This window comes from Dendrobates tinctorius, unplaced genomic scaffold (genome assembly GCF_039654945.1).
Source record: "Dendrobates tinctorius isolate UK_male_01 unplaced genomic scaffold, ASM3965494v1 ptg000375l, whole genome shotgun sequence".
Classification (NCBI taxonomy): domain Eukaryota; kingdom Metazoa; phylum Chordata; class Amphibia; order Anura; family Dendrobatidae; genus Dendrobates; species Dendrobates tinctorius.
This window is the reverse complement of record NW_027362041.1, coordinates 509,884-534,399: the sequence shown is the minus strand read 5'-3', so window position 1 is coordinate 534,399 and position 24,516 is coordinate 509,884. Positions and strand designations below refer to the sequence as shown.

At 45.5% G+C, this 24,516-nt stretch overlaps 1 protein-coding gene across 1 annotated transcript; it reads left to right on the top strand.

Moving 5' to 3' along the window:
- Positions 1 to 1,154: 1,154 nt before the first annotated feature.
- LOC141075834 (galectin-1-like) lies at positions 1,155 to 21,824 on the top strand. Its single transcript, XM_073562979.1, has 4 exons — positions 1,155 to 1,234; positions 1,689 to 1,768; positions 16,949 to 17,120; positions 20,540 to 21,824. The coding sequence occupies exons 1-4, from the start codon at positions 1,223 to 1,225 to the stop codon at positions 20,681 to 20,683; spliced, it is 408 nt and encodes a 135-aa protein (XP_073419080.1). The 5' UTR covers positions 1,155 to 1,222; the 3' UTR covers positions 20,684 to 21,824.
- The last annotated feature ends 2,692 nt before the right edge of the window (positions 21,825 to 24,516 follow it).

The window sequence follows — 24,516 nt, the reverse complement described above, 5'->3', positions numbered from 1 at the left end:
CCTGCCGCGATGGGGAATACTCGGATTCTGAAGACATACTGCATGTAAAAATAATAAAAATCATTAGTACATACATAATTTAAAAGGACAGGCATATAATGTAATATACTCACATTCTTCGCTGATATAAGATGGGTTCCTTGTTGACTGTCTGCTCTCCAATCTGTCAGTGTAGTAGTGGCAGAGTTTTGGCAGGCACCTCCTTTATATAGCCTTTTTTTTTTTGACTTTAGAAGATTATAACTAGGACAACAAGTGGACACCACCAAAAAAACGCAGCGCTAAAAAAACGCTTACATGCGCATGCCAGTGCGCACGTATGCGCATCCATAGGCTATAATGGCCATTTTTAGCGCAAAACGCGCGCATACGTGCGCATGCGCTTTTTTGCAGGGCCAAAAAATGCAACATGCTGCGTCTGGAAAATACAAATGCACACCCCAAAAAAACGCAGCGCATGAAAATCGCATACATGCGCTTACCAGCGCGCAGGTATGCGCACCCATGTTAAATATAGGGGAAAAAACGCATGCGCACGTATGCGTTTTTTTACAGCGCAAAAAAACGCAAATGTGAAACCAGCCTTATACTGGTGACAAGAATGATTTCTACACTGGAAATGACAATGTTACTGCAAATATAGAAAACCTTGATATTCGACTCTGATTTTTGCTCCTTTGTTCTTTTCAATCACTGTTTATTGTTCGTTGTTTATTCTTATATGATGTTGAAATATATGTTCATACGATTAAATAAAAAAATCCTACCAAAAAAAAAAAAAGGTTTAAAAAATGATGCAGACGTAAACTAGACTTGTGGGAAATGTTATTTACCGTATATTTTGTGTGGCATAACTCTCTGGTTTAAGGCCATAAAAATGTAAAGTTTGAATATTTGAAATTTTCTAATTTTTTGGAAATTTTTGTTATATTTTCATAAATGCAAATAATAGCTACCAAAATTTACCACTAACATAAAATACAATATGTCACAAAAAAACAATCTCAGGATCACTGATGCTCCAGAGTTATTCCCTCATACAGTAACACTAGTCGGATTTAAAAAAATGAGGCAGGTCAATAAGCTACAAAGTGGCTTGGTCCTTAAGGGGTTAAGTTTTGATTGAGACAGACCACGCCCCCTTCTCTGATTGGCTGAAGCCACTATATATACAAAGGGCTGAGCAGCTGCTCTACAAACGTGACTCTGGAGCAGAAGGGTGATGGCAGCTGCTGTGAGTGGGATGTGGGTTTTGTGTGGGGCTGAGACGTGGGCTATGTTTAGGGTGTAATGTCCCGCTACACCCCCCCCCCCCCTCTAGATCATCTTTCCTATCTAGTTACTGTACAGACTGGTGGGCGGCTGTTCTAGCGTTTCTCTGAGAGCTGAGCGTCCACCGCTACTTCAGACGCTGCTCTCCAGGCAGAATAGTTAGCTCTCTTTCCCCATTTTACACAGCCAGAGGTTCAGCAACTAGTGGTATTTAACCCTCTAAATGCAGCCCTTTGCCCCCTCCCTGTATAAATGATGTGTCTACACTTCCTGCAGGTCCGACTGCGACTGTGTAGCGGTTTTCAGCAGTTGAGGGCGATGACGATGGTGTCAGTTGTGCTGGAGCCAATTCTGCCCTATAATTAGACTTCTCGCATGACTGTTAACTCTTCATTGTGTTCATCCTTTGTGCGCAGGGTGTGGTCCTGACCAATCTCAACCTGACAGCGGGGCATTGCGTGGAAATCAAGGGCTTCATCCCCCCGGACTGCAAAGGGTAATAGTTATTTCTGTAACTGCTGCCAAACTTCTCCAGATGGGAGATCTCCCCCCTTCCCCCTCTTGTGCTGCTGGGATTTTGCAGCTATGGAGTCGACTAAAATACTTTCCTTTCAAACTTCCAAAAATATAATTTTCTTAGAACATTTGAAAAAATAAGTGCAGCGCTAGAGTAACATGACCCTCAAACCACACGATGCACGTTTGTCACGTTTTCTTTTTTTTTTCTTTTCTGCACAGATGTCACAAAACCTCAGGCGATGTTCATACTGCAGTATTTGGTCAGTATTTCACATCAGTATTTGTAGCCAAATCCAGGAGAGGCACAGTCAAAGGAAAACCCCACTTATGCATTTATCACCCACTCTTGGCCTTGGCTTACAAATACTGATCAAATACTGCTGTGAACGTAACCTAAAGAGCTTCCTGATGCAGCAGAGGGAGCACGAATACTGACGTCTTATTCACACCTTGCTTCTTTGACTTGCAGATTTAATTCTGCAGCATCTATTCTTTCAGGGTATGTGCGGTGCGGATCCGCAGCGTTTCTGCAGCTGCGGGTCCGCAGCAGATTTAGGTGTGTTGTACAGTACTATTGCTTTCAACGGTAAACTGGAAAACGCTGTGCACATGCTGCGGAATTTTCGGCGCGGTTTACAATCCACAGCATGTCAATTCTGTTGTGCAGAACCGCTGCGGTTTCACACCTCATCCATTATGAGGGGCAAAACCGCAGGCAAATCCGCAGATAAACTGCAGGACTTTAGTCCTGCGGATTTATCTGTGGATTTTACTAAAAAATCCACAGATCCAAAAAACTGTGTGCACATACCCTCAACATCTTTGCTGCAGATTTCTCTCATAAGAAAGCTATGTTCACACTTTCATTTCTGCTGCTCTTTCTGTGCAAATTGCAGGCTGCCATTTACAGGACCAGAAGAAGATGAGATATTGGAAATCTGCACACAACTGCCCCCCCACGCTACTAAAGTGTAAATCTGCTGCATCTCTGAAAACTGCAGCATGGCCATTAGGGTGACTGCAAAAAATCGATGTCGGAATTTTGTCCGTCTGGACCCCACAAAACGATTCCCCTTTCCAGATATTGAGAGAGCCAAAATTTGAGCTCGATCAAACGACATTAACCCGTGCCGCTCGTCGCTCAAAGTTTGAAAAAATCCAAATTGAGGTATTTTAAGATTTAGGCTGACGGCGAGTCTATATGCTTATACTTTTCCTGGAAAGGGTGAGTATACTCTTGCTATATCTAATCAATTGTCCGCCAGATAAGACCCTATTGCGCTTTTCTGTTTCCTAGTTTTATTATATTAATTTTTCTTTCCTAACTTTTGGATTTACAACCCTAGCGTGCTCTGATGGTTCATCTGTGCTACTGAGCAATTTATTAGCCATTAACAACTTTTCATTGTCTGTAATGGTGGGATCAAAAAACGATAATCCCACCAACTCTGCATTCAAATACCACAAATGGTTCGAAAATGTGGTCAGGGCTATTTCTGCAATGTTGTTGTCACATTCTTTATAGTCTAACAGACTATGCAAAATACCTAAATCTTAAAATACCTCAATTTTGGATTTTTTCAAACTTTGAGCGACGAGCGGCACGGGTTAATGTCGTTTGATCGAGCTCAAATTTTGGCTCTCTCAATATCTGGAAAGGGGAATCGTTTTGTGGGGTCCAGACGAACAAGATTCTGACTTTTCCCCCCCCCCCCCCATATGAGATCCGGTCACCCTAATGTCCATTCTCTCAGGGTGTGTGCACACGCTGCGGATCCACAGCAGTTTCTGCTGTGGTGTACAGTACCATTATTTTCAACGGAAAACAAAAACCGCAGTACACACAGTTCAGATTCTTCTGCGCGGATTTGCTGCGGTTTCAAAACCGCAGCATGTCACTACTTTGTGCGGAATCTGCGGCGGTTTCACACCTACTCCTTTGTAGAGGTGTCAAACCGCAGGCTAATCTGCAGATAAACTCTGGCAGGTCTTTTGACCTGCGGATTTTGCAAAATCCGCGTGGTAAAATCTGCAGCGTGTGCACACACCCTCAGGGTTCTTTACCCATAGAGAGATGAGTAAGTTCCAAAAAAATAACTGCCATCAGTTTTTTGCAGTATTTCTGGTAACAAAAAGTGCAGGTAGAGCAGGACTGGAATCGGCTTCTTTATTCCCCCAAGATTAACCCATAATGTCTTGGTGTTCTGCGTGTGCTGGTATTAGTTAAGAAACCCCAATCTTCACCTTCCTGACTGAGCTTCCACGAATCCCACTGATGCTGAGATTATTTTCTCCTGACATATTGTGCTTCATGATAAAGGTAAAATATGGTCGATTTAACTTGCGTTTATTTGTGAAATATCTGAAATTGTTTTACAATTTTCACACTTTGAATTTTTATGCCATTAAGTCAGTCATGTCTCACAATAGTTAATGAATAACAGTTCCCACATGTCTACTTTAGATCAGCAACACTTTTGAAATGAGCCCCTGATATGCCTAAACAGTGGAAACTTCCCCTACCCTCCCCCCTTGTAACCCTCCCCCACATCACTCCAATTTTGGAGACTAGACCCCTTAAGGAATTCTACCTAGATGTATGGAGAGCCCCTTGATCCCCTGGGTGCTTCCCAGAAGTTTGTAATCTAGACCCATGAATAAGACAATCCCTGCTGCTCTCCCCCCCCCCATGAAAATTTACTTTTAGCCCCAAATTAACAATTACTGTTCAGTTTCTCCTGAGTATACTGATACCCTATATGTGGAGGGAAACTACTGTTTAGGTGCATGGCAGGGCTCAGAAACATAGACTTTTTGGAACACGGACATTGATGGTCTGTGGGTGTCATGTCGTGTTTGGAGAGCCCCTGATGTGCCCAAATGGAAGAAGCACCCCTTCTGCCTCTCACAAGTTACCCCATTTTGGAAACTACACCCCCTCAAGGACTTTATCCATGGGTATAGTGAGTATTTTGAACCCACAGGTACAACACAGAATTTGGTAACATTAGGTTGTCATTTTGACTTTTTTTTTTTTACACTAAAATGTTTGATCCCCAAATTTGTAATTTCCACAATGATTAATATGAGAAAATGGACTCCATAACTTGTCACGTTATTTCTCCTGAATGTTATGATACCACGTATGTTGTCAAACACTTCTGCTTGGGCACATGGCCGGGCTAGAAAAGGAAAAGGTGCTCTTTGCCTGGGCTAGATTGTGAATGCCCCTAATATGTCAAAATAGCAGAAACTCGCACAAGTGACCCCATTTAGGAAAATTGACTCCTCAAGTAGTTCATCTAGGCATGTTCAGAGCATTTTGTAACCTACAGGTGATTCACAAAACGTTTTAACTTTTAGATGTTAGAACAAAAAATTACATTTTCCACTATAAAACTAAATACTGCTGTCGCAATTGACAGTGGTATTTAAGGGGTTAATCAACACTGATTGGCTTCAAAACCTGCCAGAGCCAATACTGCATGGTGTCATGTTATATGTACAGCAGAATAATAAGAGAACAGATCAAGCAAAAAATGGTATGCACACCCAATAAATCCCTGAAAAATAAATATATGAAAAATGCTTTATTTGGAAAAATTGAACATACGATTAAAACAAGACAGTGAATGTCCCAGTAACACACCCCTACTTCCAAATACCACATATGACCTTAATAGGTGTAGAGGTCCCCCTATGCCAATGTCCGGCTACTACAACCAAATGAGAGCCTATCAGGATGAGCTGTAGACAAATAAATGGTAAAAATGCAAAATCCCCAAATGGACTGAAATCTTGTCCACTACCAGGCCCGGATTGGCAATATAACCAACCGGGAATTTTCCCGCTGGGCCGCTGTCACGTGGGCCGCGGGCGGCAGCGCCCGAACATCTGGCCGCTTGCCAGCTGCTGCGGCCACTGTGGCTCCTGCCGCCGGCCCTCTGTGGGCAGGGCGGTGATAGATTCAAGTTCCTCCCGCACTGCAGGGAGATAAGCCGCCACTCACAGCGTCGCACTCGCTTGCCTGCTCGCTCTGTTCGCAGGACCTGTGATGAGATCACAGGAGGGGAGGAGTCAGGGGGTCACATGATCAGGAGCCTTTGTCCAGACCCCCGATCATATCACCCCTGACTCTGCCCCTCCTGTGACCTCATCACAGGTCCTGTGCGCTCAGCCTTGCCTCTACCGTCTGCAAGACTCTGCTTTGCTGTTGTCATGGTGCTGGTTGAGGTAAGTATGTGTGGGGTCAGGATTTACAGTGTGGATGTAGCAGAGCCGCGCGTGTACGAGGTGTGCGGAGCGGAGCCGCGCGTGTACGAGGTGTGCGGAGCGGAGCCGCGCGTGTACGAGGTGTGCGGAGCGGAGCCGCGCGTGTACGAGGTGTGCGGAGCGGAGCCGCGCGTGTACGAGGTGTGCGGAGCGGAGCCGCGCGTGTACGAGGTGTGCGGAGCGGAGCCGCGCGTGTACGAGGTGTGCGGAGCGGAGCCGCGCGTGTACGAGGTGTGCGGAGCGGAGCCGCGCGTGTACGAGGTGTGCGGAGCGGAGCCGCGCGTGTACGAGGTGTGCGGAGCGGAGCCGCGCGTGTACGAGGTGTGCGGAGCGGAGCCAAGTGTGTACAAAGCGGGCTTTTCCCACGGACACAAGAGTACACGGCGGAGCATTTTAAAACACACACATGACGTTCCACCTGAAGTGATGTGCTGGAAGCTGACCGGAAATGAGAATTTCTTGAGGAGATTGTGACGGAACCAGGAATGCTTCAGATCCATCAACATGTCCTCCTCCGACAGCGCAGACAGCAGGATCGCCTTGGAATCGGGGATGCCGGCCATGTGAGCGGATCATGATAGGTCCTGCATCGGGAGGCTCAGGTGGGCACTACAATGGGAGCTGGGCTGCTATAGTATCTTTGTAGAATCTTTCTTTATTTCTTTCTCTCTTTTTCTTTCTTTCTCTGTTCTTTCATTCTCTCTCTGTTCTTTCTTTCTCTCTCTAATCTTTCTTTTTTCTCTCTCTGTTCTTTCTTCCCCTCTTTCTTTCTTTTTCTTTCCTCTCTTTCTCTCTGTTCTTTCTTTCTTTTCTTTACTTCTTTCTTTCTCTGTTCTTTCTGTCTCTCTCTGTTCTTTTTCTATCCCCTCTGTCTCTCTCTGTTCTTTCTCTGTCTCTCTCTGTTCTTTCTCTGTCTCTCTCTGTTCTTTCTCTGTCTCTCTCTGTTCTTTCTCTGTCTCTCTCTGTTCTTTCTCTGTCTCTCTCTGTTCTTTCTCTGTCTCTCTCTGTTCTTTCTCTGTCTCTCTCTGTTCTTTCTCTGTCTCTCTCTGTTCTTTCTCTGTCTCTCTCTGTTCTTTCTCTGTCTCTCTCTGTTCTTTCTCTGTCTCTCTCTGTTCTTTCTCTGTCTCTCTCTGTTCTTTCTCTGTCTCTCTCTGTTCTTTCTCTGTCTCTCTCTGTTCTTTCTCTGTCTCTCTCTGTTCTTTCTCTGTCTCTCTCTGTTCTTTCTCTGTCTCTCTCTGTTCTTTCTCTGTCTCTCTCTGTTCTTTCTCTGTCTCTCTCTGTTCTTTCTCTGTCTCTCTCTGTTCTTTCTCTGTCTCTCTCTGTTCTTTCTCTGTCTCTCTCTGTTCTTTCTCTGTCTCTCTCTGTTCTTTCTCTGTCTCTCTCTGTTCTTTCTCTGTCTCTCTCTGTTCTTTCTCTGTCTCTCTCTGTTCTTTGTCTGTCTCTCTCTGTTCTTTGTCTGTCTCTCTCTCTCTCTCTGTTCTTTGTCTGTCTCTCTCTGTTCTTTCTCGTTCTTTCTCTGTCTCTCTCTGTTCTTTCTCGTTCTTTCTCTGTCTCTCTCTGTTCTTTCTCGTTCTTTCTCTGTCTCTCTCTGTTCTTTCTCGTTCTTTCTCTGTCTCTCTCTCTCTCTCTCTCTGTTCTTTGTCTGTCTCTCTCTCTCTCTGTTCTTTCTCTCTGTCTCTCTCTCTCTGTTCTTTCTCTGTCTGTCTCTCTCTCTCTGTTCTTTCTCTCTCTCTCTCTGTTCTTTCTCTCTCTCTCTCTCTCTCTCTCTCTCTCTCTCTCTCTCTCTCTCTCTCTCTCTCTCTCTCTCTCTCTCTCTCTCTCTCTCTCTCTCTCTCTCTCTCTCTCTCTCTCTCTCTCTGTGTTCTTTCTCTCTCTCTCTCTCTCTCTTCTTTCTCTCTCTGTTCTTTCTCTCTCTCTCTCTCTCTCTCTCTCTCTCTCTCTCTCTGTTCTTTCTCTCTCTCTCTCTCTCTGTTCTTTCTCTCTCTCTCTCTGTTCTTTCTCTCTCTCTCTCTGTTCTCTCTCTCTCTCTCTCTCTGTTCTCTCTCTCTCTCTCTCTCTGTTCTCTCTCTCTCTCTCTCTCTGTTCTCTCTCTGTCTCTCTCTCTCTCTCTCTCTCTCTCTCTCTGTTCTTTCTCTGTCTCTCTCTCTCTCTCTCTGTTCTTTCTCTGTCTCTCTCTCTCTCTCTCTCTGTTCTTTCTCTGTCTCTCTCTCTCTCTCTCTGTTCTTTCTCTGTCTCTCTCTCTCTCTCTCTCTGTTCTTTCTCTGTCTCTCTCTCTCTCTCTCTCTGTTCTTTCTCTGTCTCTCTCTCTCTCTGTTCTTTCTCTGTCTCTCTCTCTCTCTGTTCTTTCTCTGTGTCTCTCTCTCTCTCTCTGTTCTTTCTCTGTGTCTCTCTCTCTCTCTCTCTGTTCTTTCTCTGTGTCTCTCTCTCTCTCTCTCTGTTCTTTCTCTTTCTCTCTCTCTCTCTCTGTTCTTTCTCTCTCTCTCTCTCTCTCTCTCTCTCTCTCTCTCTCTCTCTCTCTGTTCTCTCTCTCTCTCTCTCTCTCTCTCTCTCTCTCTCTCTCTCTCTCTCTCTCTGTGTTCTTTCTCTCTCTCTCTCTCTCTCTCTCTCTCTCTCTCTGTGTTCTTTCTCTCTCTCTCTCTGTTCTCTCTCTCTCTCTGTTCTCTCTCTCTCTCTGTTCTCTCTCTCTCTCTCTCTCTCTCTCTCTCTCTCTCTTCTCTCTGTTCTCTCTCTCTCTCTCTGTTCTTTCTCTCTCTCTCTCTCTCTCTCTCTCTCTCTCCTTTCTCTCTGTTCTCTCTCTCTCTCTCTCTCTCTCTCTCTCTCTCTCTCTCTCTCTCTCTCTCTCTCTCTCTCTGTTCTCTCTCTCTCTCTCTCTCTCTCTCTCTCTGTTCTCTCTCTCTCTCTGTCTCTCTCTCTCTCTCTCTCTCTGTTCTCTCTCTCTCTCTCTCTCTCTCTCTCTCTCTGTTCTCTCTCTCTCTCTGTCTCTCTCTCTCTCTCTCTCTCTGTTCTGTCTCTGTCTGTCTCTCTCTCTCTCTCTCTCTGTTCTGTCTCTGTCTGTCTCTCTCTCTCTCTCTCTCTCTCTGTTCTTTCTCTCTCTCTCTCTGTTCTTTCTCTCTCTCTCTCTCTCTCTCTGTTCTGTCTCTGTCTGTCTCTCTCTCTCTCTCTGTTCTGTCTCTGTCTGTCTCTCTCTCTCTCTCTCTCTGTTCTTTCTCTCTCTCTCTCTCTCTCTCTCTCTCTCTCTCTCTCTCTCTCTCTCTCTCTGTGTTCTTTCTCTCTCTCTCTCTCTCTCTCTCTCTCTCTCTATCTCTCTCTCTCTCTCTCTCTCTCTGTGTTCTTTCTCTCTCTCTCTCTCTCTCTGTTCTCTCTCTCTCTGTTCTTTCTCTCTCTCTCTCTCTCTCTCTGTTCTGTCTCTGTCTGTCTCTCTCTCTCTCTCTCTCTCTCTCTCTGTTCTGTCTCTGTCTGTCTCTCTCTCTCTCTCTCTCTCTCTCTCTCTGTTCTGTCTCTGTTCTGTCTCTCTCTCTCTCTCTGTTCTGTCTCTGTTCTGTCTCTGTCTGTCTCTCTCTCTCTCTCTCTCTCTGTTCTGTCTCTGTCTGTCTGTCTCTCTCTCTCTCTCTCTCTGTTCTGTCTCTGTCTGTCTGTCTCTCTCTCTCTCTCTCTCTCTCTGTTCTGTCTCTTTCTCTCTGTCTCTCTCTCTGTCTCTCTCTCTGTTCTTTCTTTCTTTCCCCTTTCTTTCTCGCTCTGTTTTCTTTTTTCTCTCTGTTTTCTCTCTTCCTTAGTGCCAGTCAGTGTGCCCATAATGTCAGCCACTGTGCCCTCAGTACCAGTCAGTGTGATCAGCAGTGCTAAATGGGTGCGATTAGGTGTGGACATGAGTGTGACTAGTTGTGAAATGGGTGTGGTTGGGCGTGGCCAAAATTTACAGCGGCGCGCTGCGTGCGCCGCAGTCTTTGTCCTTCTTTCCCTTTTTCAAAAGTTGGGAGGTATGATAGGGGCGGCTATGACCAGGGGGTCTGGTTGCCCAATAGAGAGCAGTTCTGCCAGGAATTCTGTAATCATGCATACAAAAGGGACAGAGCTTTGGGAGGAGTACTGTACCTAAAAGCAATAAATAGGACTGAGCTGAAATACTAGGCACAGCTGTGACTACATGTTATATAGTCGTGTTAATCTCCTCTCACTTCTTGTAAACTACAACTGTACAAAGATATTATATAGTCACCATGTGACTAGTGGGCCTGTGTAACTTCAAATGCCAGGGCTGAATTTTAGTCCCAGTCCGGCCCTGTCCACTACCCATCCATGTGGCGGGCCAGGAACGAGCTCATGAAGGCATAATGGCCAACAGGGCCAATGTAATGTGATGCTGAATATCACATACTCACTACATGTCCAAAGAATGAGCTGAGCCCTGAAGATCTGCCTGACCCAAGGGAGTGGAATAATGGCCTCCAACCAAACTCCTGTGAAGGAAGCGCAAAAACAGGAAAAGAATGTGCCTGTGAAGAGCAAAAGTGGGCTAAAGCGGCAGGGAGGACATGGAGCAGGGGTGTGAGGAGCGACCCCGCGCGTATCTCTTGCTTATAGCAGCTTCGTCATGGATTTATTGGGTGTGCATACCACTTTTTGCTCGGTCTGTTCTCTTATTATTGTCATGTATTATCCCTTGCAAGGTTTTTACATCCCTTTATATGTTTACATTGACATCTCGGTGCACCCTATATTCTTCTATTTATCGTTATATGTACAGCAGACACCAATGGGGATTTCAGCCGCGGGGCGGCGCTGTATTCCTCAGTGCTGTTAAAAAGCGGCGCTAAGGTATAAGGCCCCAGAATGGCCGCCATTAAAAGGCATAACGGAGGAGGATGGGGAGGTTAAATTGGTGAAAGTAAACAATGCTGACCAACTCCACATCATCTGCTATTTGACACTTGCATTTGTGTATTTTTCACGCGCTCATGTGACCCTTAGCTCACGGATGCGCTTCATACATGAATCCCGGCTTTATTTTTCAGAATGGTCACCTTATTATTTTTACAAAACTTCTTCCACTAAAACTGATCAAATTTCCCTTTTTTCCAAAACTGCTTTATGGTTTTACATTGGTGGCCTAACACCTCGTATGGTCTATGCTTGCTAGAAGCAAATCTGAACACTGTCTGCAGCTTTTATAACTTCCAAGAGATCAGACTCTGGCTGTAGCAAAAAAGCAACATGTGAACATAATCTAATGAGTGGGGAAAAATCTGCATAAACTCCTATTTTAGGCATTTTTCTGCCAGGAGCTGCAGAAATTTCTGCACCAAATAGTGTGCACAGTGACATAAGTAGAGTCCGATAGGCCCCGATATAAAACTTAGACCTTGTCCACTCCTGGGTATAGTCAGATGTATGGGCCCTTATAGTGTTCTAAATCTTATAAGAACATAACAAGGCACTCCCTCATTGTGTGTGTGTGTGTCCCCGGCAGGCAGCGTGTTTCGCCGCACACGGACCTGGAGGGTCTCTGTGCTGCAATTCACTTCAGCAAAATGTGTGCGCCTGAGGGTGCAGATACAGCTGAAGTTTGCATCGGTGCGCCCGGTCACAACCTCTCCGACCCTAACCCCCTGGTTGTGCACATAACTTTACTATAGGGGGAAGGCAAGATGGAAAATGCTGAGTGATTTATTGGGGGTATCTGACCATGCCTAGTAAAGAATCCACAGGCAGCGCTGTGCAGGGAGGTGCCCTGTGCCATCTGCCCCATGAACACTTACAGGGTCATTCTGCAGTGTTTTGTGATGGGGATTAATGACTGATTAACACTATTTGTTCCAATTACGCAGAGTTCAGATAGCTGAATTGAAAAATTGGCCATCTGCAAATTGCAGCCATAATGGTTCTTGGGTGCTACCTTTACTCTGCATACATTATTTTGATCCATAAAATGGAGCAGATTTATCCCCCATCTAAATCATTGGTCCATGTGGACACTTGCATGTAATATCCAGCCCATCTAACTTTATCTCCACAAGAAATAACAATGGAATTGTAAGGTTGTACACATACACTTTATAGAGAATTGCATCGCTAGGAAGGATTTGTTTTGGGCCATCATAACTTCATAGCAGTCTTCAATAAATTAAGCCTTATTGATCGGCTCTGTTCACACTACATGTGAAGTACATCTGATACATATTCCTGTAAATGATGCTTTTGTGCAGTACTCTCTATACTGAAGAAAACAGACTAAGGGAGACAACAAGTTGTGTGTGCTATGTCAGATGATGTTTGAACAGTCCTCTATGGCTGACTATCTCCTTCTCCATGTGGCTGTCCCTCCATCTCCCTCTTCAGTGTGGCCAACCCCCCCCCCCCCATCCTCCTCCTCCCTCTTCTGCTTGGCTGCCTTCATTGCCCTCATTCTCTCCTCCCTCCTTCTCTTCTGTGTGGCTGCCTACTTGCCTTCCTTTCCATCATTCTCTCCTCACTCCTCTTCTGGGTGACCCTCAGCCACCTTCTCTCTCTTCCTCTTCATTTATGGCTGGCCCTCAGCCACCTTCTCCCTCTTTGGCTGTCCCTCAGCCACCTTCTCCCTCTTCCTCTTCTTTTATGGCTGGCCGTCAGCCACCTTCTCCCTCTTCTTTTATGGCTGGCCGTCAGCCACCTTCTCCCTCTTCTTTTATGGCTGGCACTCAGCCACCTTCTCCCTCTTCATCTTCTTTTATGGCTGGCACTCAGCCACCTTGTCCCTCTTCATCTTCTTTTATGGCTGGCACTCAGCCACCTTGTCCCTCTTCATCTTCTTTTATGGCTGGCACTCAGCCACCTTGTCCCTCTTCATCTTCTTTTATGGCTGGCACTCAGCCACCTTGTCCCTCTTCATCTTCTTTTATGGCTGGCACTCAGCCACCTTGTCCCTCTTCATCTTCTTTTATGGCTGGCACTCAGCCGCCTTCTCCCTCTTCATCTTCTTTTATGGCGGGCACTCAGCCGCCTTCTCCCTCTTCATCTTTTTATGGCGGGCACTCAGCCACCTTGTCCCTCTTCATCATCTTTTATGGCTGGCCGTCAGCCACCTTCTCCCTCTTCTTTTATGGCTGGCACTCAGCCACCTTGTCCCTCTTCATCTTCTTTTATGGCTGGCACTCAGCCGCCTTCTCCCTCTTCATCTTCTTTTATGGCGGGCACTCAGCCGCCTTCTCCCTCTTCATCTTCTTTTATGGCGGGCACTCAGCCGCCTTGTCCCTCTTCATCATCTTTTATGGCTGGCCGTCAGCCACCTTCTCCCTCTTCTTTTATGGCTGGCACTCAGCCGCCTTCTCCCTCTTCATCTTCTTTTAGGGCGGGCACTCAGCCACCTTGTCCCTCTTCATCTTCTTTTATGGCTGGCACTCAGCCGCCTTCTCCCTCTTCATCTTCTTTTATGGCGGGCACTCAGCCGCCTTCTCCCTCTTCATCTTCTTTTATGGCGGGCACTCAGCCGCCTTGTCCCTCTTCATCATCTTTTATGGCTGGCCGTCAGCCACCTTCTCCCTCTTCTTTTATGGCTGGCACTCAGCCGCCTTCTCCCTCTTCATCTTCTTTTATGGCTGGCACTCAGCCACCTTGTCCCTCTTCATCTTCTTTTATGGCTGGCACTCAGCCGCCTTCTCCCTCTTCATCTTCTTTTATGGCGGGCACTCAGCCGCCTTCTCCCTCTTCATCTTTTTATGGCGGGCACTCAGCCACCTTGTCCCTCTTCATCATCTTTTATGGCTGGCCGTCAGCCACCTTCTCCCTCTTCTTTTATGGCTGGCACTCAGCCGCCTTCTCCCTCTTCATCATCTTTTAGGGCGGGCACTCAGCCACCTTCTCCCTCTTCTTTTGTGGCTGGCACTCAGCCGCCTTCTCTCTCTTCCTCTTTTCTTTGTGGCTGGCCCTCAGCCTCCTTCTGAATGGCTGCCTTGTTGCCCTCATTCTCTGCGTGGCTAGCCCACCTCCCTAAAGTACATTCCTCCTCTAATTATGCATGACTGGGTGAATAGATTCACCAGCGATGTCCTTCTTGTTTGTCCGGCTCATGCTGCCATGATGACTACTTCCACCTATGACATGTATCTGTAGAGCCTAAAACACACATTTTACATCTCAATTTCAAGCACTATCCCCAAACTGCACAAACTCCCAATCCTTCTCATTTCTGAGTCTTTTGGCTTGCCCCATTTGCACAAATACTGAGGGGGGTTGGCCAGATGGAGAAGGAGATAGTCAGCCACAGAGGACTCTGTTCAAACATCATCCGATATGGCACACATTACATAATAATAAATGTTATTTCTATAGCGCCGACATATTCCTCAGCACTTTACATTTAAAAGGGGACTTGTCCAGACAACAGACATTACAGCATAACAATAATCACATACATCATAACAGATACCAAGAGGAATGAGGGCCCTGCTCGCAAGCTTACAGTATATGAGGAAAAAGGGGAGACACGAAAGGTGGGTGGTAACAGTTGCCCTGACTTTATGGACCAGCCATAATGTTAAGTGTGTAACAGTACAGATGCAGAGGGCTAATGGATGCATAAAGCATATGGGAACATGATGCGGGGAACCTGGTTATGGTAAAACTTTTGGCTGTGCCACCCAGGGATAGATTAGGTTAATGTGTTGAGGCAGTAGGCCAGTCTGAATAAATGCGTTTTTAGGGCACGCTTAAAATTATAGGGATTGGGGACTAATCATATTGACCTGGGGAGTGCATTCCAAAGAATTGGCGCAGCACGTGTATAGTCTTGGAGATGGGAGTGGGAGGTTCTGATTACTGTGGATGCTAACCTCAGGTCATCAGCAGAACGGAGGGCACGGATAGGGTGGTATACTGACACAAGGGAGGAGATGTAGGGTGGTGCTGAGCCGTGGAGGGCTTTATGGGTGAGGGTAATAAGTTTGTACTGGATTCTGGAGTGGATGGGTAACCAGTGTAATAACTGACACAAGGTAGAGGCATCTGTGTAACGACTGGCAAGGAATATGATCCTGACTGCAGCATTCAAGACAGATTGGAGGGGGGAGGGTTTGGTAAGAGGGAGACCAATTAGAAGAGACTTACAATAGTCCAGACGAGAATGAATGAGAGAAACGGTAAGAGTTTTTGCGGAGTCAAAGACAAGAAAAGGTTGAATTATAGAAATGTTTTTGAGGTGCAGATAACAAGAGCGAGTCAGTGATCGAATGTGGGGGACAAAGGAAAGCTCGGAGTCAAATATGACCCCAAGACAGCGGGCATGTTGCTGGGGAGTAATAGTGGAACCACACACGGAAATGGCAATGTTGGGTTTCCCGTTTTCGAGTACACGACATGGTAAAACCAATGGTGTCATTTAACAGTACAACTCGTCCCGCAAACAATAAGCCCTCACATGGCCATATACATGGAAAAATAAAAAAAGTTATGGCTCTGGAAAGAAGGGGAGGGAAAAATGAAAATGCAAAACCAAAAATACCCCTGGTCGTTAAGGGGTTAATTTTGATTGTTGTTTTTAACATTAGATCTTTTTACTACTGATGCTGCATAGGCGGCCTCAATAGTAAAAAGTTGGTCACACTAGTCAAACACTATGTTTGACTAGTGTGACCAACCTGTCAATCAGTTCTCAAAGCTACGCTACCGATCGCTTGGAAAATGCTAGCATTCTGCAAGCTAATTACCCTTGAAAATCGCGGTAATTTAAAATGCGATTTTCCCACGGAATGGAATTCCGGAATTCTTGCGGGAATTCTGCAACGTGTGAACCCAGCCTTACATCTGAAAAAGGGCATACATGGACAAGTACAATGACCATGAGCAATACATGGCACACACAAGTACAGAAGGACAGGTCCCTGCCCGAGAGGGCTCACAGTCTACAGGGGATGGGTGAGGATACACTAGGAGAAGGTAGAGCTGGTTGTGCAGCAGTTCAGTAGACTGAGGATCGCTGTAGGCTTGTTGGAAGAGGTGGGTTTTCAGGTTCCTTTTGATGGTTTCTTTGGTAGGCGAGAGTCTGATGTGTTGGGGTAGAGAGTTCCAGAGTATTGGGGAAGCACGGGAGAAGTCTTGTATGCGGTTGTGGGAAGAGATCAGAGGGGAGTAGAGAAGGAGATCTCGAGAAAATTGAAGGTTGCCTGTAGGTAAGTACTGGGAGACCATGTCACAGATGTATGGAGGAGACAAGTTGTGGATGGCTTTGTATGTCATAGTTAGGGTTTTGAACTGGAGCCTCTGGACAATGGGGAGCCAGTGAAGGGCTTGGCAGAGAAGAGAGGCTGGGGAATAATGGGGAGACAGGTGGATTAGTTGGGCAACAGAGTTTAGGATAGATTGGAGTGGTGCTAGAGGGAAGGCCAGAGAGTAGGAGCTTGCAATAGTCAAGGCGGGAGATGATGAGGACGTGCGCAAGCGTTTTTGCAGTTTCTTGGTCAAGGAATGTACAGATCCGGGAAATATTTTTGAGTTGGCAGGAGGAGGCAAGGGCTTAGATATGTGGCTTGTCTAGATAAAGTATGCAGCGCTGATTTGTGGCAGTTATTAGCTGAAGTATTTATACAAATGAAAACATTTTCACATCTGACACCTGTAAATGCAGGGTGGGAAAAGGCAAATCACAAGCCACAGCAATAACTGCATCAAAACACAGGGTAAAATGGCAATCTAGCTGGAGGCAACAAGGATATTGGTCTACATGCTGTCCAGACTCTGCACTATCTGTATTTGCCAGGTGTGCAGGATAATGCTGGTCTGAAGCCCTTGTAGATGGACGGCTGCCCTGGTCGGGCTCCCAGCAGGACAGTGTGAAAACGTCCAGTCACTTATGTTCCTCTTGCACATAAGTGGTCAACATTGCAACAATGTAACAAGATTTCTTCTTATTTTGTAGCTTTGCAATAAACTTGGGTGAAAATGCTTCAAACCTTCTCCTCCACTTCAACCCTCGTTTTGATCTACATGGAGACATCCAAAAGATAATCTGCAATTCCAAGGAGGCGGATGCCTGGGGATCTGAACAACGAGAAGATTCGTTTCCCTTCCAGCAAGGGGCGGAAACTACGGTGAGAGCAGCAACACTTAAGACCCTGTCACTCACGGCGATCTCGCTAGCGAGATCGCTGTGTGTGACACCTATCAGCGACCGGCCCCCTGCCGGGTATCACTGAATGTTCTGGAATGGCCAGGACATTTTTTTTGATCGTTGATCTCCTGCTGGCCAGCACGCATCGCTGCGTGTGGGAGATCAGTGAGCTGGTAACCAAGGTAAACATCGGGTTTCTAGGCATGGCGCTTAGAAACCCGATGTTTACCTTGGTTACCAGCTCCTTGGACCAGCGTGCTGGTATCTAAGGTACACAGCGACGCGAGCGCTCGTCGTCGCCGGTGCAGCTACCTGTTCATATCGCTGGTGAGTCGCTATGTGTGACAGGGCCCTTAGGGTTAGTTGTTTATCAGATGGTTGCTGGTTTCAGGTCACTTTGCGCTCATGTTGGCTTGGTGTGTATGTGTGTGTGTATATATATATATATATATATATATATATATATATATATATATATATATATATATATATATATATATGTCAAAACCCAAGATACAAATAAAATCGGCATATACCCTGCAGTAAATGGCAATACAACAGGGCGCTTGGTTATCATAATTTTGATTTAAAAAAAAAAAAAAAAATTAACAAAAAAAACTAAAGTCATCGTGATGTGGTGGGATGGCTTTTATGTTTTACAAGCTGAAGAGCCCGGCGTGGTTAGTTATAACAAATTATTATCCTCCATCCCATAGTCCCGTGCCCATATACCCGTCATACATATCCTCCATCCCATAGTCCCGTGCCCATATACCCATCACACATCCTCCATCCCATAGTCCAGTGCCCATATACCCATCATACACATCCTCCATCCCATAGTCCAGTGCCCATATACCCACCATACATATCCTCCATCCCATAGTCCCATGCCCATATACCCGTCATACACATCCTCCATCCCATAGTCCCATGCCCATATACCCGTCATACACATCCTCCATCCCATAGTCCAGTGGCCATATACCCATCACACATCCTCCATCCTATAGTCAACCATTATGACATCATTATAACCCCCAGATTTTCCAACAAGTAGTGCAAGATTGGGGCAAACCAGAGAGAGACCTGTTTGCCACCTCACACAACAGAAAAGTCAGGAAGTTCTGCTCACTAAATCCAAAAGAACACCCAATAGATGCCCTGGAAGTTCTCCCTGGCCTACACATCCCCCCCGATAACTATGATTCCGATAGTAGTCCGGAAAATCAGGGAAGAGCGAGACTAATTCTCATAGCTCCGTTCTTGCCGAGGCCTTGGTTCTCCCTTCTGAGACTCATGTCAGTAACAGATCCATGGATCTTACCAGAAATTCCAGACCTGCTTACCCAGGGACCAGTGGTCCACTCTCAGGTGAAGGGCTTCCATCTGGCAGCCTGGAATTTTGCGAGGTCTACTGAGTCACCAGGGATTCTCACCAGGGTTAGTCTCCACAGTGTTGCAAAGTGGGAAACCTATCACATCCAGAATCTACGGTATAACATGGAAAAAGTTCCTTGACTTCCTGGGGGAACATTTAGGAGATGTAGCTCCAGTGGGACCTATCCTAAAGTTTCTACAGGTGGGTCTGCAACTCAGGTTAGCAACCAATACCCTCAAAGTCCAAGTCTCAGCTCTGGGGGCCCTATACAACTGCAACCTAGCATCTAATAGGTGGGTGTCCCGCTTCTTAAAATTTTGTGGTAGGTCTAGGCCGGTCATCATCCCAAAGATACCATCCTGGGACCTGAATCTAGTCTTGGAGGCTTTAACCACAGACCCCTTTGAGCCATTACAGGAGTTGTCACCAAAACTACTCTCACTAAAAACAGTATTACTGGTAGCCTTAACATCAGCCTGTAGAGTGAGCGACCTACAAGCTCTGTCTGTATGCCCTCCCATATACTCAGATTTTTGATGACCGAGTAGTTCTACGGCCAGATCTGGTCCATAGAACTCAGGAGATGTCCTTGCCATCATTTTGTGATAATCATAGAAACCCTGAGGAGCACAACATCAATATGTTGGATGTAAGGAGGGCCATACTACAATAGGTCAGTGACTAGTCAGTGGAGGAAAGATCGGTCCCTGTTTGTAGCCTTTCGGGGTACTAGAAAAGAATACGGGGTAGCTAAGAGTACCATTGCCAGATGGATCAGGGAGGCCATTATGTTATCCTACTCTGCAAGTGGCACTCCGGTTCCAGAAGGCATCAAGGCTCACTCCACCAGAGCCGTGGCTACCTCCTGGGCAGAGAAGGCTGAGGTATCGATTGAGCAGATTTGTAAAGCCGCTACTCGATCCTCACCTTCAACCTTTTTCAAGCACTACCGACTTGATCTATCTTCCTCTACTGACCTAACCTTTGGTAGAAGGGGGCTACAAGAGGTGGACCCTCCCTAAGGTGTCCTATTCTACAAAAGTCTCTCTTGTGTGCCGTCATGGGAGACGGGAAAACACCAAGGTTACTTACCGCTAGCAGTTTTTTTCCGGAGCCCATGACGGCATCTGTATATTCCACCCCCCCCCCCCCCCCCCCCATCACTCCTTTGGTGTGCACTATAGTTTGGGTGCTTTTTTTTTTATTTAAATATGTGGTGATAGTTTTACCATGTGTACTAACCAGGGGGGCCTCTCGTGCTCTTTAACCAACTGAAGCGGGGGAGAAGTACCTCCCTTTTATTTCAGTAAGGTTTCTGTCCTCACTGGGCAGATCCCCTCTCGTGTGCCGTCATGGGCTCCGGAAAAAACTGCTAGCGGTAAGTAACCTTGGTGTTTTCATGCACTATTGCCGCTACTGCAGGGCATTTGCTTACTTTGTTTTTATATTGGGTTTTATCTTAGTGGCCAGTGTGAATATGCATCTACATGCAAAGCACTATATACCAGTTCATCTCCAGGTTTTTGTTTATTCCATATTGTGTTAGAGCCTTATGTTGTCATATACGCTGTTGGCTTTGACCAGAATTGTCCATGAAGCTGGCTCCAATTACCTGTGGTCAAGAGAATGTCCTATTTGTGCCTGGAAACTAGAGCTGAGCGAATATCTTCGGTTCCCCGTTCATTCGGCAAGTGCTATAGCTTGCTGAATAAGCGAGGAACCGAAGATATTCGCTCAAGTCTACTAGAGAACTTCAGCAGACCTTCTTATGTTATGTAAAGTCACCATAAAAAGGTGCAGGACTGCTAGAAGCCTTTATAACTGGGTCGGTATTCCCACAGCAGCAGCATGTCAGAATCCTCTCAGCCAAAACTATGGCAGAAACTTGTACCTCTGACTTCTCTAAAATTGCCTACATGGACACGGATGAGACACGCATTGAGTGGAACGTTACCAGCGGGATGGGTTACGTGGATGGAACAGTAACACTGGTGCCTCTGTCTGTTTTGTCTTCGCAGATTTGCTTTGAGTACCAGACAGACAAGATTACTGTAAAGCTGCCTTCAGGAGGCGACTTCTCATTCCCTGTCCGCACGGTGCTGCCCTCCGTCTCCTTCCTATCCCTGGAAGGCATTGAGTTCAAGTCCATTACAACTGAGTAGTGACATGCTCCAGGTGGCTTTCCTGGGCTCCCTGTCCATCCATCAGTCTAGAATCCATTGCTGTGCTTGTACTCAGGAGGTAGCATAATGGTAGCAACCTCTGGGGTTGGGTCCCGATGGCTCAGTACCGGCCATTATTACTTTGTGCTGAGTTACACGTTTCAGTCTGCATGTTCTTCTTCCTTCCCAACTTCAACACATAAGCAATTGGCTCTAAAGACTGTCCACATCTGTAAAATAGAACTTTGATACAGCTGGCAGCTATTTCCCCTGGTTCGGCCAATCCCTCCTGTGTTCTTTGAGATCTGCTGACAATCTCTAGAAAACAAAAATTTGTCATTGGAAATTCTTTAACTTCTGCAACAATCCTGTCAGTGTCCCTCATACCCATAAGGGTATGTGCAAACCATCAGTGTCCGCTGCGGGTGGGAAGCTGCATACTTGTGTGTCCAGATGTAACAGCATAGTGGATGATTTCAAGAAACCTATGTCCACTATGCATCCAGAGACACCCGCATCTCCCCCGCGGAGACAGACATGCAACATGTTGTTCCAAACCGCAGGATGTCTATTTATCTTGTGGAGATGCTAGTCTAAGCAAGATAAATTTCCCCTATACAATGTATAGGATGTGGTGAATCCGCACAGTCAGTGATGAGAGGATTCACTGCATTCAATAGACGGCAGTGCTTTGAACGCAGCGGACAAGGACCCAACGTGCTGCCACTTTCGGATCATCTGCACATACCCTTGGCTTGCCAAGATCCGTGCATTTGGACGATATTAGCCTAATGTGTATGGGGGACTTCAAGCAATTTTCTCACTATTACCTAAATCTGCAGGGGTATGAGTGGAGGTTGTGAAGAAGGTACATAGCAGAGCATGAAATTCAGTGTAACTTTACTTGTCCCTTGGCTTTTGCCACTTTACACTGCAGTCTTCACACCGTGCACATGGTACAATGTGAAAGGGATGTTGCGCTGATTGCCAGCCCCTTTAATGAGCTGAGGATTGGCTGTCAGCTTTAAGAATCTGAGAACCATTGAAAAGAGGGAGATGATATTGTGAACTCACTTGGGCTGACGGGAGCCTGTGTATGCTGCCTGTAGACAGGATAATAAACTTCTGCAATGCAGACGTATCTTCTGTGTCTGATTTCATGAGTGTGCGAACATCTCACGCGGGCCGGGGCCATTCCTGTCCTATTGTCCTATTGCGGGTACAGGGTGCTGCCTGAGCCACTGTGAAGCCTAATCTGGTCGGAAAGACCTTTCCTGTACCGACTCGAGGCACTCTGAGGAGTTGAGCACTGACTAAAATTGCCAAATCTGAGTAGAGAAGTCACAAATCACTGGAGTGTCAGATGTAACCCATTACCCAAATGTCAGGTGTGCTCTCTTACCCTCTCCAGAGCTCTGCCCACTCCTCACTATGTCGCGGCTGTGGACAGGACTGGTGACAGACAGGAGACGTTACATTTTGCTAACAATGAATGATTTGCGCTGAGAGCACATAATTATATATCAGGTTTAGTCATCAGAAAAAAAGTACTTCATGTATTTTGAGCAAAGTGTAAAGAACCTTCCTGTCTGACGTTTGCTCCAATAAATCCATAAGAAATTCCATAAATAAACAGTAAAATTCCAGATGATGTCACTAGACAGGAGTCTAGGAGAATCCTGGAGCCGAATCCATTCTGTCCTTTCAGCACTGACCTATGTATATGGGGTGGGGGGAAATTATCTGAGGACCTCACTGCAACGCCTCCATACTTCTGTGTTTTTAATGCTTCTTTATGAAATTGCTGAGGTGTTAATTACGCACACATCACAGGTAAGACATATTTTTTACACTGTTCTATATTTTATAGAATGGTAGAGTTGGAAGGGACCTCCTGGGTCATCTGATTTACCCCCCCCCCCCCCCCCCACTCAAAGCAGGATTCACTAAACCGTATCAGACAGATGTCTGTCCAGCCTCTGTTCCATTGGGGAACTCGCAACCTCTCATGGCAGCCTGTTCCACTCATTGATCACCCTCATGTCAAAAAATGTTTCTAATATCTAATCTGTGTTTCATCCCATTGCTTTTACTCTTTCCTTGTGCAAATGAGAATAAAGTTGATCCTTCTACAATGTGACAGCCCTTGAGATATTTGTAGACCGCTATTAAGTCTCCTCTGTCTTCTCGTCTGCAAGCTAAACATTCCCAAATCCTGCAACCTTTCCTCATGGGACAGGGTTTGCAGACCGGTCACCATTCTGGTCGCTCTTCTCTGAACTTGCTCCAGTTAGTTGTTTTTTTGTTTTTTTTTTTAAATGTGGTGCCCAGAACACCACTCTCTCTTCTCTAGCATTAGCTATCCCTCCTAGCTTTGTGTCATAAGCAAATTTAATCAGTTTACCCTCAATTCCTTCATCTAAATCACTGACTTAGATGTTAGACAATACAGGGCCCAGGACAGAGCCCTGTGGTTCCCCACTTGAGACATTCTTCCAACTAGATGTGCAGCCGTTTACGACCACTCTTTGGGTCCGATCACTAAGCCAGTTATGAATCCACCTAACAGTTGCCTTAGTATGGAATGGACAAGTAATTTTTTCAATAAGGATTGTATGAGAGACTTTGTCAAATCCTTTGCTGAAGTCAAGATATACTATATCTACAGCATTTCCTTGATCCACCCAGTATGGTATTCTGTCACAGAAGGAAATTTAGTTAGTCTGACATGACTTATTAGTTACAAACCCATGCTGACTCTGTTCAATAACTTAATTCTTATCCAGGTACTTAAAAATGTGTTTAATAATTTGTTCAAAGATCTTTCCTGGTATAGAAGTCAGACTCACCGGCCTATAATTGCCTGGGTCCACCTTCTTCCCCTTTTTTGAAGATAGGAACAACATTTGCTCTTCTCCAGTCTTCTGGGACTTCTCCTGATCTCCAAGAATTTTCAGATTATGGAGAGTGGTTCAAAAATTTCTTCTGCTATCTCCTTCAGTACTCTGGGGTGTAATTCATCTGGACTTGGATTCATTTCGGTTAGCTAAGTGTTTCCTCACTATCTTTCTGTTTATAGATATCCTGGATTCTTCAATTCCCTTAATAGGACAGTGAAGATCAGTTGATGTTAGATTTCCTCTCTGAGGGAAAACATGCAAAATAGGAATTTACAAGTTCGGCCTTCTCAACATCCTTTCTTACAATTATCATTTTCATCTTGTAAAAATCTTATAGCATCTTTTGACTTTTACTTTTGACATGGCCCCAAAATCCTTTATTACTTTTGACGTATCTTGCAAGCCTTAATTAATTGTCAGCTTTAGATAATCTGATGCGTCCCCTGCAGGTTCTGCAGACAGCATTATATTCTTCTTTAGATATGCCTCCTTCTTCCATTTGATAAACATTTTTCTTCCTTTTTAGCATGTGCTTAAGTTCTGTGTTCATCCATCCTGGTTTCCTTAAATGCTTCCTATTCTTTCCTCTTTTCAGAACTGTTAACGATTTGTGCTTTGAGAATTTCATTTTTCAAAATTTCCCATCCTTCCTGGACATCTTTGTCCTTAAGAATATCCAGCCATTGGATCCCTCCAATTATCTTTGAGTCCCTTTTAAAATCTGCCTTTCTGAAATCTAACCTTGGATAAAACTAAGGAAAGAAAAAGCGCAATAGGGTCTTATCTGAGTAAAAGATGAAATAAATTCAGATGGAATCTACTCACCTTTCCCAGAATGAATAAAAGCATGTAATTTTAATATTATGTCTATGGGAATTAACCCTTCGGTGTAAGGGCTGGGTTAAGAAGTTTTTTAAATTGTACTACAGAATT

Coding starts and splice junctions, on each gene's coding strand:
- LOC141075834 (XM_073562979.1), top strand. Junction 1,769..16,948: donor ATCCCCCCGGACTGCAAAGG/GTAATAGTTATT, acceptor CTTATTTTGTAG/CTTTGCAATAAACTTGGGTG. Junction 17,121..20,539: donor AGCAAGGGGCGGAAACTACG/GTGAGAGCAGCA, acceptor TTGTCTTCGCAG/ATTTGCTTTGAGTACCAGAC.